The following is a 15,459-nucleotide window of genomic DNA, read 5'->3' on the forward strand; positions in this document are numbered from 1 at the left end:
CAGAGCTCGCCCCCAGCGCACCCCCGCTTCACCTGGCCCTCCTCCCCAGTGTCCTGGGACTCCCTACGGCACCAGGCCTGCCACAGTTGAGGCTTCCACTCCCCCAAGGCTGGTATCTCTGCCATTTGAGTGCATCCTTTGTGTTGATCCAAACCTGCCCCACACGACTCCCAGGAGATGCCCCTCTTGGCTCCACTTTTCCTGTTTCTCCTGAAGGCCCAGGCCTAGCAGGCCTCATAAGAATCCCCCTCCACACCACATCCATAGGCAGCCTGACTTCTCCCATGCACAAGCTGAGGCCTCTCCTCCATGGCCAGGGGACTGCCACAGGGAATCACAGTCCCTGGAGTCCAAGCAGTTATGTCCTTGCATAAGTGACTTGGCATCTCCAACTCAGGCCAGAGTTCCAGTGCTTCCTGGGCCACTCTGGGCCTGCACTTGCCTTCAGATTGTCAGGCAGCTCCGTGCGGCCAGCGTAGCCTGGGTTCATGGTGATAAACACGGCACAGGATGGTACCAGTGGGATCTCCACACCCTCAAACATGAAGCGTTCCACCTGCAGCGGGGAGAGGCTGACTCGCCTGGGACTAGGGTGCCCAGCCCTGTCCCCTCCTCTGTGTGGGCCCCTTGCCTCCTGTTGATGCCTCTGTCCTGGCTGTAGCTGGTTGGCCAGGCCTGGACCCCTGATTATGGGTTGGACCCTCTCTCAGGATCTGGCCAAAACTTTAGGCCCCAGTGGCCACCCATGACCTCCCAGCTCCTGGCTTCAGGACCTCGAAGGTCTCCACACATCTCCTGCTTCCCACTCGCTCCACCCCCAGTTCCTGACATAGAATCTCCCCAGCCCCAGGCAAGCTCAGCCTGACTAGGGGGCAACTGCCAGCCTCTCAGCTCTTGTCCCCAGAACAAGGTCGCTGGCCACCCTGCACATGGCTAGAAAGAGGACCAATGCCTAGGGCTTTCCATGAAGGTCAGGATGTAGTGACCTTCAAGGAAAGCCCCAAACTTCATCCCCTCCAGTTTGGTCTGGGAGCTGCCCACAGACTGGGGTGTGTGCCCCCTAGACAAGGGAGGCTGGACCCAGGGCAGCCCCCAGAGGCTGGCTTCTCAGCCTGCAATGGGGAGCAGTATGGCGGTGCAAGCGTGGCAGGTCCAAGGGAGTAGGGCGGCGCCCTGGGCTCACCCGTTGCTGCTGCGCCTTCTGGATGGTGGTGATCTGCTGTGCCACCACAGACAGCACCTCAATGTCGATGCGATTGAACTCATCAAAGCAGGCCCAGGCCCCGGCACTGAGTGAGGCCAGAACATTGGGTGAGGCACATGCGTTCAGAGCCCAACCTGGCACCTCCCTCCAAGGGCCCACTCCAACTCCACTTGGGAGGAAGCTCTCAGGAGCAATCTCCGTCAGCTCAGTCTTCACCACTGCCACTCCACACCCCAATGCCCCCGGGACCAAGCCCCAATGCCTATTACCCCCTCTGTCCCCTCCAGCAGCCTGCCAGGCCCCTCTCAAGCAGTGCTCTCACCTAGCCCTCCCCAAGGAGAGCTTCGCCGTCCTACTCCCTCCTGTGCCAACCTCACGCCCAGCCTCACCTGGCCAGGCCCTTGAAGAACTTGCCCATGGCCATGAAGTCGAGCTGGTCAGAGCAGTTGAACACAACGGTCTGTATGGCCAAGGCCTTGCCCAGGTCTTTGGTGGTCTCAGTTTTGCCTGTGCCAGCTGGGCCAGCTGGGGCACCCCCAAACTTGAGGTGCAGGGCCCCAGTCAGCGTCAGGTAGCACCTGCAGGAGACACAGAAGGTGGCCTCGGGCCATACACGGCCTGGACATCCAGACCTGGGGAGATCCTCCTCCTCTAGGGTCCTGTGGATGGGCGCCTCTCGCCCCATCCCCTTTCGGGGACCCTGGGCGTGCCCAGCCCTGGCGCTGGGGTCAGGACTGGAACCTATGGACACTATCCAGCGTGTTTCCTGTCCCATTTCACCGCCAGGCCCAGCTTTGCCCAGGGACCCACAGGGATGGCTGACCTGTGGCCACACTTTGCTTCCCTCAATCAAAACACAGCTTGAAAATCCAGCTGGTGCTAGATATGGGCGGCGAGATGAAACGACTGATTGAGCTAAGAGAGGACTATTAGAAAAGGACTCACTCATTATGTCTGTCAAGCTCAGTTCCTCTGGCACATTAAAGGAGGAACTGACGGATAAAACCAGGAACTCGCACACCCATTAGATGCTCACTGAGTGCCACACGTGCGCTGAGAGCTTTACGTATACCAGCTCATGAAATTCTCATTACCACCCTGAGGAGGCCTCAGAGGAAATTTAGGCACAGAGGGGTCAAGTCACCTGCTCAAAGTCACTTCGCCTGTGATGGGCAGAACTGAAGTCAGCCCAAAGTCCTTGGTCCCAGCCCTGCACTGCTCTGATAGACTAAATCACCCCAGAGTAGCCACGGTCCCTGGACTCCTGGGACAGAGAGAACTGGAGGGATTGTCTCAGTGTGGGAGGGAGCAAGAGGGGGACCCTCACCTGTCGGTGAGGGGCGTGATCACCAGCCTCCCACTGTTGCCCAGGTACTCGTAGCCATAGATGAACTCGGCATTCACAGCACGGATGTATAAGTCATTATTCGTCCAGTAGTACCTGGTGGTACAGGGAGATGGGCGCCTAGTCATGGGGCCATGGGTCACTGGGCAGGGCATATAGTCAAGGAAAGGTTCTTTTTGGGAATGAGGGCATCAAGGCACCCATGCCCAGCCTGTCCCAGAGGCTCGAGGACAGGACCAGCTTATTGCTGACTTTCCTCTTTTCCCCTTCCCCCCCCGGCAGCTGCTCTGGCTCTGGGGGCGTCCCCCACGCCCTCACCTCAGCTGTGAGATCCACTCAAAGTCATTCACGCTGACCACGTTCTCCTGGATCAGCTTGCTCACCACGTCCTTGGCGTGGACCTCAATGACGATTAGCGCTGACAGCACTGCCCGCTGCATGCGGGACAGCTTCCCCCGCACCAGGGCCACAAGGTCACTGAGCTGCAGGAGTGGGGGACATTGTCAAAAAATCAGGGTGCCACGAGGAGGCTCACCCTCCCCTTTCACAGAGGGTGGGCTTTCGCCACAAACAGTCCCTCTATCTTGGGGGGCTCTGATGGTCCAGGATGGGAGGGGAGTGGGGACTGGGCATGAGGAGGGAAGGAAGTAGAATGGAGGCATACACCTGGCATCTGCCTCCCTGCAACTCTCAAGGTCAGGCGGGAGAGCCTGACGAGCCGGAGCAAGGGGTGCCTGCAGCACCGTGCAGGAGGGACCAGGCGCATGGCTCTCTCACTGACCCTCAAGGACAGGACATCGCCTCAGTCCCACCCCTCCTGCTGGTGGCTGGTTGTGAGACACTTCAGGGGTGTCTGATATCTTTAGACCCAACCCCGGGCCTCTTCCAGGCTCAATACAGGAGAAAGCTCCTGGAGGGACTGGGCCCTCCTGTGCAATGTAGCAGGTGAAGGGGGACAGACAGGGGTCCTCTTGACTCCAACCTGCTGGCAGAGCTGGGAGAACAGCCGGCTTCTGAGGTCGCCAGCCTCCAGAGCCTCTGCCACCTCCATGGTCCAGTAGGTCTGGCACCCAGCGATGGTCACCTGGCCAGGCCAGTTCAGAACCCACTGGGTCCTGAGCATCTAGGAAGACAACATGGGCAGGCTGACCCGGGCAGCCGCAGCCCTGATCCCATTCTCTCTTCTTCCTTTGAATGCTGTCTGTGCCTTTCAGACTTGGCTCCAGTTGTTGATGCCACCAGTCCCTCCAGGGCAGGGAAATCCTTATGCTCTGGGCTTCTTCGGGTGGCAGAGATATCTCTGAACTGACTCTGCAGGCCAGGGCCTCACCTAGAGCCCATCTGCCAGTCATGGGGCTGAGAGAAGGACTGCAGGAGAGGACGCAGCCTGGAGCCTGGCACCCAGTGAGTGCTGGGAATGGAACAGCCATCCCGATGATCATTAGGAGTGAGTCTTATTTTCTGGAGTGTATGTGGAAGGGAAAGACTTCAGATTCTCGCCTGAGCCTCCAGGGACCTCATGGCTGCAGCCTGAGGATGAGGCCAGCTGGAACAGGAGGGGCACTGAGAGGGCGCAGGGGGCACAGGGGCAGAGGCTGGATGGGCTTCGGGCGGCTCACCGTGGGGTAAGCCTTGATGGCCCTCTCGATGATGTGGCGCACACTGGCCTTCATGCTGCGCTCTACCTCCCGCAGCCAGTCCTCCACGTTGCTGGAGGGGTAGATGGAGAAAGACAACTGCACCTCCTCCCCCTCGGCCGAGTACATGTGCGTGATCTCCAGGTCCTCCTGGAACAGCAGCTGCAAGCAGCAGGAGAGCATGAGTGGGGTCACCCCCAGTGTCCCCAGATGCCCTGCCCACCACAGTCCCAGCACTAAGCCTGCCTGTCCAGGGCCTACCACCTCAGGAAGAGAGCCCTGCGTTCCTACCCCCTGAGAGTCTCTGTTGGCTGGGCCTTCCCAGGCTGCATGGCCTGCTTTCTCCCCAGCGTGGCCTGGCCCCAGCCCAGGCCCAGCAAGACAAAGGCCTTGGGGAAGGAGGCTGATTGCCCTGCATGTCCCTGGCCTCCTGCATAGATGAGGGAGGACAAGGCGGGTCACAGGCCTCTGGCCTCATGGGTTTCGCAGTGTGCCGGGGGAACAGGGAGCCCTGGTGAGCTGGAAATCCAGGGCCCCCAGCCATGAGCTGGGGATTCTGCACTTGACCTTCCTCTCACAGGCCCTGGGTGTGTCTCCAAAGACTAGGAATGTCACACCTAATTTCCTGCTAAAAGTGCTTGTCACAAAAGGAGACACATTCTCCCTGGGAAGATGCCCCATGCTCCCGGTTCTGAGCCTGGGGCCCAGCTGCCCACCCGGGCGATGTTCTCGAAGCACTTGCGCAGGTGTGGCTGCACAGCCGTGGGGTCCTTTGTCTGCGACAAGATCTCTAGGAGTTCATCATCCGATAGGAAGTAGAATCTGCCAGGGGAACAGGGGTGAGGAAGCGGGTCACACAGGCTCCCTGGGCCCCAGCTGCCCAGCACTACAGACATCCCTGCACCCTAGCCTGAGCAGGGCCCTGGGTGCCTCAGCCTCACGGGCAGATACTGGCAGAGCAGCCATGGGCCAGGCGGTGCCCACCTGGGGAAGGCACTCCGCTTAGTCTCCAGGTACTCGCTGAGGCCCTTCTGCACCAGGTCCAGTATCTTGTTGCAGTCCCGCAGGCTGTCCAGCATCCTCACTTCTGAACACACATTGATCACCTGCAGGGCCAGACCATGCACAGAAATGGGTGGTGAGCATGGGCCAGGTATCAAGGCAGGCTCAGCCCAGAGCACCCACCCCAGCCAGAGCCCCTCAGCCGGGCCTGGGAAGGAAGATGCCGAAAAATTCTCCCGAGCCAGCAGCTGCGTCCAGTCCCACAGAAAAAAAATTCTATGGTCAAACAAATTAGAGTTAAACTCCTTAAGCTAAGGAGTTTGCTTTGCTGCAGGACTTGTCAGGGCCTCTAAAATGCTAATGTGGGCCAGGTGCAGTGGCTCACTCCTGTAATCCCAGCACATTGGAAGGCCAAGGCAGGTGGATCACCTGAGGTCAGGAGTTCAAGACCAGCCTAACCAACATGGTGAAACCCTGTCTCTACTAAATACAAAAAAATTAGCCAGTCATGATAGCGCATTCCCATAATTCCAGCTACTTGGGAGGCTGAGGCAGGGGAATCGCTTGAACCTGGGAGGCAGAGGTTTCAGTGAGCCGAGATTGTCCATTGCACTCCAGCCTGGGCAATAAGAGCAAAACTCCATTTAAAAAAAAAAAAAAAAAAGAAAGTGGGCTGTGGATCTCCAAGAGAAAAACTGTCAGTGACTGTGCCTCTAAGGAGTATCTCTGAGGCTGGGGAGCCCACTCTGGAGGACGTGGGTCAAGACCAAATCCTCAGGCTTGTCCACCAGCCTTTTCTGTGTAGGGAGGGAATAGACTAGATAGACTAGGAGGCTACCAGCAATGTGACCAGGGCCCTTGGGGGCCCCAGCTGCCCCTCCCACCCCGTCAAGCTTGCCTCTCGGTTCTCGTAGGCATGCTTCATGATCTTCTTCCAGATCCGCTCCATGGTCTGGTAGCGCTTGCTTTCCACAGGCAGCTGCCGGTTGATGTCCTCAGAGCTGAAGATGGGCTCCAGGTAGAGCCAGGACCGCTGGCAGTTCAGCCACTCCTCCAGCACCTCCTGGGGAGGGGAGGGGCAGGGAGGGGTGTGATACAGACTGTCAGGGTCCAAGCTGGGGTTTGTCCGCATGACTGAGACATTTCACCCCACCAGCATGCTGGGCAGAGCACTGGACACCAAACCCTGTGTCTACAGGGAGATTTCTAGAAGGTGCTGTCATCCATGATACCCCAGGGAACAAAAAGGATACAGGGATGTCTGCCCTCAAGAGAAGTCCCACATCCTCACGGAACGCCCAAGCCTCCAAGGGAGCCGGGGGAGCTGCTCTCTCAAAGGGAGGAATACACCCATGCCAGCAAAGCCTGCAGTGACAGCAAAGACTCAGTGCCTGGGAGACAAACCCAGCAAACCCAGCCTCTTTCCTAGAAGGACTTCGGGGTCCATGGCCCCAGGATTCTCTGGGGTTCAATGGGTCTTGAGTGTGAGAGTCCTAAAATACTCTCTGAAACATCAGTCCGAGAGTGAGACATCTTCAGAATAAGCCATTTCCTCCTTCCGCCTACATATTCCCCATTCAGGATTTATCTCTGGTCTTCTCCCATCAGCACAAACTCACATACTCATCCACTTCTTCCTCGTGGGATGGGGGCCACAGTCAGCAGTGTCAGGACTATGCCAAGCCCTGGTGGGCACCAGGGGAAACAGGGGTGAATGGGGCCTGGTCGCTTCCCTTGAGGGGACCACATCCCACTAAGGGGTTAGTTTTGCCCCTGAATCATGGACCCAGCATGTGTGGTGGACTCTGTAAGAGGCACTGACCAATGGCCTAAGTGGGAACCCCTTGAAGGAGGGTGAGGGAAAATCGGTGAGGCTGCTTGGTGCTGGACCTTGGAGGAGATGGAAGGTGGGTGTAGAACTCCAGGTCGAGTGGCCAGCATGAGAGAGGGAGAGCTGGGACAATGCTGACCAGCTCAGGGAGCTCTGGGTAGTCCAGGCACACTGATAAGTCCCCTTCACCTGCTTCTGGCCTTCACTGGAGGTCTCTGAATAGCTCACACAGTCACACCTGCAGGTTGGCTCCTGGACTGCCCTCCAGGGCTCTGTGGGCAGCCCTTGTCTCTGGCCTTGAGAGCCTGAGACAAGTGTAGGCCCTGAGTATGGCCCAGTCCCTTCAACTAAGGTAGCTCTGAATGAGATGGAAATGGAAACTCAGGACAGTCTGGGAAAGGGCACTGAGGTGCTTTGGGGCCTTGTGGCATCCAGCCCAGAAAGTGTCAGTACTGGAGGTCCTGGTTATCCTAAGCTCAGGCAGCCCTGGAGAGGCCAGCTGGCAGTTCTCAGTCCCTTCCTCAGCCACATTTTGGGACCAAATGCTGCCCTTCCACATCCTTAACTGCCTGGTCCAATAGCAGAACTTCATGTCTGGAGAGCCCATCCTTGTTGACTGCCTCTGAATGCAGTGAGGCAGGGCCTGCCAGAAAGCCAGGGGCTGTGTGAACGGGGGCAAGGTGCTGTGATGCTTTGAACCCTACCCGGAGACCATCAGTGACAGCCATGGGCCGGGGCTCTCTGGGTGGGGGAGCGATGAGGGAAGGACTCGGGGAAGGGCTGACCTGGGTCAGCTTCAGTTTGTTCTCCCAGGAGTTGATGCGCTGCTCAAAGGGCTTCTTGTAGGGTGAAAAGGACATGCTCTGGGTCATGACGATGTGGTCGTCCAGCAGCTGCGAGGCCTCATCTGGGCTCTTCAGGATGTAGGTGTCTGTCTCCTTGTAGGGCAGGACGTTGAACAGGATGGTTGACCACTCCTTCTCCATCTTGTCTAGTGCCTGGGGTGGGGGACAAGCCAGGCTGAGTCCCAGGAGGGACTGGTCCTGCTGCTGTCTGAGTAGCCCTGGCCAGGGAAGCAGCAGACAGTACCTGGCCATGACCTTCACATGACCCCTCTGGCAGATAGTCTCAGCTTGTCTGTCAACAAGTCCCATGTGAGCCCTCATCTGAATTCAGGGCCAATGCATTCTTTTTTTTTTTTTTCCCTGAAATAGAGTCTCGTTCTATCACCCAGGCTGGAGTGCAGCAGCGCAATCTTGGTTCACTGCAACCTCTGACTCTTGGGTTCAAGCAATTCTCCTGCCTTAGCCTCCCAAGTAAATGGGCTACAGGCATATGCCACCACGCCCGACTATTTTTTGTATTTTCAGTAGAGACAAGATTTCACCATGTTGGCCAGGCTGGTCTCGAACTCCTGACCTCAGGTGATCCACTGGCCTCAGCCTCCCAAAGTGCTGAGATTACAGGTATGAGCCACCGCGCCTGGCCCAATTCACTCTTACGCATGTGCTGCATGTGGTTGTACCTGTGTTGGGAAGCAGCTAAGGTGAAGAGAAGTGTGGGCGCTGGTCTCACCTCTGGCATTTACTGTGTCACCCTGACCAGTTGCTGAACCTTTCTGAGTCTTAATTGATTATCTGTTTTTTTGTTTGTTTTGTTTTGTTTTGAGACGGGATCTCACTCTGTCTCCCTGGCTGGAGTGCAGTGGCATAATCACCACTCACTGCAGCTTCAGCCTCCCAAGTAGCTGGGACTATAGGCATGTGCCACCATGCCTAGCTGATATTTTAATTTTTTGTAGAGACGGGGGTCTCCCTATGTTGCCCAGGCTGGTCTCAAACTCCTGGGCTCAAGCAATCCTTCCTCCTCAGCCTCCCAGAGTACTGGGATTACAGGCATGTGACTGCGCCCAGCCTGACTCATCTGTTAAATTGAGGATAATGTTATCAGCTCCTTCCTGAGGCTCTTGAGAGGAGTAACTGAAGAATAATAGCAATGGTAGACACTGTCAAGAACTTTATGTGTATTATTAACTCACTTAATAGAATGCATCTCAACCCCTGGGCCTCATGACCCCAGGCATGGGCTTATTACTGTCATCTTCCCAAGTGGCTGTGGCTGCCAAAGCAGAAGGCCAGGCTGTCCGGCAGGGCCTGAGTGGGGTAGGTGGGCCTGCTGATGGCTGCCCACCTGCTCGATGGCATACTCCTTGCCAGCCACCTCGGCCACCTTGCTGATGCTCTCAATATGGTCCTGCAGGTTCATCTCAAGGCAGCGAGCGAAGGTCAGGTTGGCCTTGGGCCTGACGTTGATGTTGATCTGGTTGGACAGCACCTCCCAGTGCCGGTTACGCATGCCAGGGTTACGCAGTCCCTGGATCAGCGGGATGTATGGTTTGAACTCCTCGATGCGAGCCCGGATGTCCAAGGCCACTTCCTGGCAGGCTGCAGGGTAGGACAGAAAGGCGTGAGAGGCAGCCAGTGGAGGCAGGGAAGGAGGGGACCCACTGGGGTGGCTCCCTACCTGGCATGTCCTTGAACTGCTTCACGCACTTGTGCATGGTCTTGAAGGCCTCAATCACATTCTTCTCTAGCTGCTCAGCGTCGATGGCGGACAGGGGGTCATTCATCCAGCTCTCTGACCAGCGCAGCCAGTCAGAGGCTGTGGTCCAGAGGTCCAGGTAGGGTTGAAACTCCTTCACCATCCTGGAGAGCTTGTCGTACTGCGGGGATAGGAGAGCAGGATTGGGGCTGACTTGGGGAGCTCCCCAGTCTCTCTCCATGCAGCCCCTTCTGGGCCAGGTCCTCTCCCTCTCCCTTGTTCCTGGCTGCTGTCCTTGCCCCTGCCCCCACACACCTGGGCCTGGTCTCCCTTCTTCTCTTCCCACCCAAGAGCTGGGCTCTGAGCTGTTGCACCAGACCTGGGCTGACCCTCAGGCCTTCTGCCTGGTCCCAGGGGCCTCCTCAACCTGACGGCCAGGGTTGGGCTGTCTCCACTCTGCAGCTTGCTCTACCCTGCCCCCAAATGCCGGAGCCCTGCCACCTGGTAGCTGTATCTACACGAGCTGCTTCCTCGAGCCAGAGGGCTTAGGGGCAGGGCGGCTGCGGGAGGCCTACGTTGGTGATGGGCAAGCCGAAGATGCGCTCGCGGTTGTTGTAGAGCACAGCCTGCTGCTGGCAGTCCTTCAGCTGCTTCTTCATGCGCCGCACCTCATTGGCAATCTCATGTGCTCGTGCAATCTCCACGTGGATGGAGAAGCCAGCTACCACCAGCTGCAGGCCAAGGAGCAGTGGGTCAGGTGCCCCTGCAGCCTCATTTGTGTCCACGCCTTCCCATGCAAACCCCAGGGAACCAGAGGTCCCAAGACATCCACTCCTCCCAGTGTAAGGAGGCTGTTCTCCTGGAGTGAGCAGATTCCTAGCCCATCACAGACAGGCTGACTGTCCTGTGGTAACACAGCAGGGCCAGGGGAGACCCAGTGCCCTGACGCTGGGCCCACTGCCCACTGGGCCACCATGGTCACAACAGAAGAGCTGGGGTCTTTACTACTCTGAATCTTTCTGGAGCTTGCTGCCCAGGCATCTCTTTGGCCTTTAGGTTCACTCTTTCAGCCATTTATTCTTTCATCCATCTGCTCGCCCATCACACGTTGACTCAGCACCTCCTGAATGCAAGAAGTGAGACCGAGCCCTGGAGAACTGTGCATGCGTGTGGTGGGATGGAGGGAGTGTCCAGCACCAAGCCTGCAGCCGTGCCCCACCTGTAGCCCTTCCAGCTTCTCCTGGAAGTTGTTCTGATCCATGATCTGGATTTTGCGGAACTTCTCCTCATCCTCCATATGCTGCTGCTGCACCATCTCTATCTGCCCAAGGATCTTAGAAGGCCAGTTGCTGGCAATCCATCTGGTCGGGATGGGGGTGGGGATTGGGAGAAATATCACAGCTGAAGTGGTGGGGTGGCAAGGCCAGGCAGGGGCATCCCACCAGGCACCCAGGCAGCCAGAGAGAAGGGGAAACCAGGGAAATCCAGGCAGCTGTGGAGGCCACTTGGGGCCGGACAGCTGGGAAGTGCAGGTGAGCTGGGAGGCAGCTACCGCCACCATCAGGGAGGCTGCCCTGCCCCCTGGGAGCTGCAGTCTGCATCTAGTGAGATGCAGACCCAACATGCCCAGTGCAGTGACCAGGACCAAGGGGAAGTGAGAGGAGTGGGGTCAAGTTCCACTCTTGAGCCTCAGGGGCCAGAGGGGCCTTTCCTCGGAGGAGGCAAAGCCACAGTCTCTAGCCAGGGCCCTCAGGCCAGCTGCCTTCATGTCAGACCTACTCTCTTTGTCCAGCTGACACAGGGGATCTGTGGAACGTGGGGCTTTCCCCTGAAGCTGGCCTATGGATGCTGACCCTGGGGGAGTTCCCCCTGAGCACCCAGGTGCCCTGTCTGCCAGTGTCTCCGGGCTCCTGGGCAGGACCCTGATGGTCCTGACTGCCCCCAACATCTGTGAGGCAGTGCTGGGTGTGAGGTCTCTGGCTACTGATGGGACAGAGACAAGGTTGGGGAGCACCTGAGGCCAAGAGGCCCAAATGAATTCCTTCTGCTTCATTGGCCACGTAGCTCTACCTGGTCCTGGCCCATGTGTGGAGCCCTGGCCTCTGGAATCTCAGCGGGGCACTTCTGGGGAGACTGCACAGGCTGTGGCAGATGGGACATTTGGGAGCCTCTGCAGCTCAGCAGCTCCCCTCACACTCCACCCTGCACCTGGCATGGGGGCCCAGCTCCCACTCACTTGTCATTGAAGTCATCTGAGCTGAGGTTGTAGAGGAATTCATCCATGACCTGGTAGTCATCCATGACCTTCACAATCCGCTCCTGTACAGACAGGTGGTAATGAGAACTGCACGTGTGCCAGGGAACAGGGTGGGTAATTGGGATCTGGCTCCCCAAAGAGATGGAAACTAGAGAGGGGCTGCTCTCTTTCAGAGTAGAAAGGTCTGGGCCGGGGGGGAAGGCCCAGAGTGCAAGGGCAGCATCAGGCTCAGGACTCCAAGAGCCATGGCAGCCACACGTCCAGCTTCCAGCCCCCGACCCCCAGACAGCAGAGCTCTGAAGCCCCGGCTCACAGCCCCCAAACCCCATCTGTGCTCTGTCCAGCTACCTCCCCCTCAGCCTCCTGGGTCCTGACCTCCCAGCCCCTGCCTAACGCCAGCCTTCAGACTCTAACAAACACCGGCTCTGTGCCTCCTGGCCCCCGTCTCACCTCCAGGCCCACCAGCCTTTCCGGGATGCTCTTCATCCATTCTCGCAGCTCAGCCAGCTCCTCAATGCTGTTGGGCTTCTCATAGATCTTGCGGCTGATGCTGCGGAACTCCTCGCAGATCTGGCAGCGGGAGGAGGTGCTGGGGAGGGCGGCATGCTGCTCCTTTGCCTTCCCTGGCCTGCTCCTCCTCCTTGGTCTTCAGCATCTCCTGACAGGGAACTGTTCCCCCCACCCCAATACCCTGTGGCGCTTTCCAAGAGGGGTGCTCCTGGTGGGCTCCCTGGGTTGCTGAGGACTGTTAGTGGGCCAAGGGTGTGACCCGGCACACCTCAACCTCCCAGCCTCCTCTGGCCCCACCAATACACGGAGGGCTCCTGAGGCCTGCGGTCATACTCCCTGGCTTCATGAAACAAATCCGTCAAGGGTGTCCTTTGTGAGACTTCCCAGGCCTCTACAAGTCTGGGGAAGGAGGTAGAAACCCCCATTTCCTGGGACCTACCATATGGGACAGCTCCCTGAAGACAGGCAGGGATGGGACAGGGTTTCCAGCTCCTTCCCTTGGCACCTGGGCTCTGCAGACACCCCAGACCCTGCCTGGGGACATCTTGCCATATATGTGAGGGTGCTCATGTGCTGCTGTGGTCACTGAGGCGGGGCGGGTGGGCACTTACGCTGTCCACCTCCTTGTGCAGGTTCTTGGCAAGGATGTCCAGCATGGAAGTGGCCAGGGCCTTGCGCTTCTTGGACAGGCTCTGCTTGACGTTGTCAGTGTTGATGTAGAAAGGTCCGATGATGATGCTGCTGGGCAGCGAACTGTCCAGGATCTCCTTCTCCTGCAGGTGGGTGAGCACCACCTCCCGCACTTCCTGGGCCGACAGGCCCTGCGTCTGGTAGGCTCTGAGGACAGCAAGCACATGGGAGGGGGCAGAGGACAGTGAGCAGGGTTGGCAGGGAGTCATATGCGCCGACACACAAACACACTCCGATGCGCAGGGGCACACGTACGCACTTGAGGAAAGTGGCGATGTCGTTGTTGCTCAGCTCCAGGTACTTTCGGTACTCTTTGGCATAGGCCCGCAGTGGGATCATGGCCTTGGCCATGGCGCTGGAGATGGTGGCCCGTAGCTCCTCCACCAGTGGCTCATGAAGGCCCACCGACTCCAGCAGGGGGTCACCGCTGATGAAGATGTCCTCCATCACCAGCTGCGAGGGAAGGCATGGGAGGGGCAGCGCTGGATGAGCCAGGTGGTGAAGAAGCAGAGGGGCTGGAGACGGAGATTCCTCCCGAGGAGCAGGGCAAATAGGGGCAGGATATGCCTGAAGCCTGTGGATGGCACAGTGGCCGCAGAGAGTTGGGGTGCAGGGGGAGGGGGTTTTGCTGTGCTGTCTCTTTACAAGGCCAGAAGGCCCTGTGAGGCCCACCAACGAGCAGCATCTTCCCCTGCCTGGGCCTGACTCAGCCCAGGGCCAAGGAAAGGTGCAGAAAAGACAACCGGGTCATGAAGGCTGTGACTGACCAGCAGGGGAGACAAGAAGAGCTAGGGCTACGGGGCTTTTGGGCCTGGAAGTGGGCTGTGTGCAGCTGGGTGTGTGTGCAGTGACAGTGGCTAGTCGGGGCTTTGGACAGAGGTTCTGTATTAGAAGCCGGCCCGTGATCCCCTCCGGAGATGAAGAGAGGGCAGGAGCTGGGTGGGATCAAGAACGTGGGGTCTGCGTCAGAGCTGGCCATGGCAGCAAAGGTCCAGCAAGCCCAGGGTTCAGATCACAGTTCCGACACTTAGCAACTACACAATCTTAGGCTATCACACTTCTCCAAGCCTCACCTACAGAATGCGGGTGTTAATAATAGTTCCCAGTGCAGCCTGTGATGAGGATTAAATGAGATACTTGAGAGTTACAGGGCTGAGCATGCTGCCTGCCTGACAGGAGGCCTGTGATACAGCTGAACTGCAGCAGCACCCTGAGGCGCAGGGAACCATCAGCAGCCAGGGCCTGCGGCCTGCTTAGGCTGCAGCGTGTACCTTCTCCAGCTGGGGCACGGCGTGGGTGGCCAGGATGCCCTTGTCGAAGAGGTTCAGCAGAGATGCCTCAAACTGCTCCAGTGGGGTGCTATAGTGCACCCCAGAGCTGTCCAGCACCAGGTCCACGATGAACAGGGGATTCTTCCGGGGCCTGCAGGCAATGGCGGGCTGACTGTGGGCAGGGGCCTAGGAGGCCTGTGTGCAGGGGCGGCCCTCTGCCCTTCCTCAGCGCTATGGCTCTTGGACCTTCCATACACGGTCCTTGACTTCTCCTTCCTCCCAAACACCTTCAAGTTGCCAGAGAGGAAGACCCAGGCCGACTAAACAGATTCCTCAGCTCCTGACATGCTCCGAGGCCCATGAGCACCACAAGCGAGGGAGGCCCCCCGCCCCTGTGTTAAGGTTGTTGGGACTTGGGCGTTGTGGCCCCCACACTTTCCCTGGGAGCCCATCTTCCTTGGCTTCCGATCTCTGCTACGCAGCAAGAGCCAAGACTGGAGCTCAGCTGGGGCCCTCTGATGGCTTCTGTCTGTACTTACAATGAATCCAGCCCCCAGCTGAGACTTCAGGAGGCCCCGTGAGATCTGGCCTGGTCCCTGCAACCTCTCCCACTGCATTCTCAGCAGCCCTCCCTGTCCTCCCTGACTCTAGCCACACTGGCCAGCCTTTCCTTCCTCGACTGCGCGATGACCTCAAGCCAAGCGAGCAGCGCCAGGCCTGTCCTCCCCTTAGTGTCTCTGCCCATGCTGCTCTCTGCACCTGTACCTCCCTCCACCTCCCATCCCATCACAACCGGTTTCTTCTTATGTCTCAGGTCTTGGCACAGATGCCATCTCCTCCCTGACCCCCTGGCAAAGGCCCACCCCCAGTGTCTATCATGGCCCCTGCCCAAATTGGCAATGACTATGTATATTTATTTATCTGTTTGCTGCCTGTCTCCCCCATGAGACCAGGGACTGGGCCTCTCTTGTTCCCTTAGAACCGTGCCTGGTTCGTGGCAAGTGCTCAAAGAATATTTCTCCGCTGAGTAACTCAATGACAAAGTGAGTGAAGGTCACCAGAAGCAATGCAAGCCAGGGCTGGCGGGACACTGCCCAGCAGCCTGCAGGGAGCTCAGCTCTCCCTACTGCCTGGGACCCGGCATGGATGGGTACCCTGGCCCTCGTCCTCC

At 58.3% G+C, this 15,459-nt stretch overlaps 1 protein-coding gene and 1 long non-coding RNA gene across 4 annotated transcripts in view; one reads left to right on the forward strand and one right to left on the reverse strand.

The window, feature by feature from the left end:
• The window catches only part of DNAH1 (dynein axonemal heavy chain 1), an 83,186-nt gene that overhangs the window by 36,450 nt on the left and 31,277 nt on the right, over window positions 1–15,459 (reverse strand). For all 3 annotated transcript variants that reach the window (XR_001829297.2, XM_017542620.2, XM_017542528.2), the window contains exons 13-32: window positions 14,289–14,439; window positions 13,277–13,470; window positions 12,939–13,164; window positions 12,268–12,387; window positions 11,797–11,879; window positions 10,780–10,921; window positions 10,136–10,291; window positions 9,543–9,741; window positions 9,210–9,463; window positions 7,805–8,017; window positions 6,087–6,251; window positions 5,171–5,292; window positions 4,903–5,008; window positions 4,169–4,348; window positions 3,532–3,672; window positions 2,868–3,031; window positions 2,532–2,645; window positions 1,594–1,782; window positions 1,184–1,289; window positions 443–556 (exon numbers count right to left, since the gene is read on the reverse strand). Coding sequence is in view for 2 of the 3 variants with exons in the window: in XM_017542620.2 (XP_017398109.1) it covers window positions 443–556; window positions 1,184–1,289; window positions 1,594–1,782; window positions 2,532–2,645; window positions 2,868–3,031; window positions 3,532–3,672; window positions 4,169–4,348; window positions 4,903–5,008; window positions 5,171–5,292; window positions 6,087–6,251; window positions 7,805–8,017; window positions 9,210–9,463; window positions 9,543–9,741; window positions 10,136–10,291; window positions 10,780–10,921; window positions 11,797–11,879; window positions 12,268–12,387; window positions 12,939–13,164; window positions 13,277–13,470; window positions 14,289–14,439 (3,139 nt within the window). In the remaining variant the exon portion in view is untranslated. The remainder of the gene's footprint in view (window positions 1–442; window positions 557–1,183; window positions 1,290–1,593; window positions 1,783–2,531; window positions 2,646–2,867; window positions 3,032–3,531; window positions 3,673–4,168; window positions 4,349–4,902; window positions 5,009–5,170; window positions 5,293–6,086; window positions 6,252–7,804; window positions 8,018–9,209; window positions 9,464–9,542; window positions 9,742–10,135; window positions 10,292–10,779; window positions 10,922–11,796; window positions 11,880–12,267; window positions 12,388–12,938; window positions 13,165–13,276; window positions 13,471–14,288; window positions 14,440–15,459) is intronic.
• LOC119470703 lies at window positions 9,615–15,361 on the forward strand. The gene is made up of 3 exons (XR_005199680.1): window positions 9,615–9,699; window positions 12,960–13,106; window positions 15,268–15,361. It is a non-coding gene; the product is annotated as an uncharacterized LOC119470703 (long non-coding RNA).

This window comes from Cebus imitator, unplaced genomic scaffold (assembly GCF_001604975.1).
Source record: "Cebus imitator isolate Cc_AM_T3 unplaced genomic scaffold, Cebus_imitator-1.0 Scaffold0, whole genome shotgun sequence".
NCBI lineage: Eukaryota > Metazoa > Chordata > Mammalia > Primates > Cebidae > Cebus > Cebus imitator.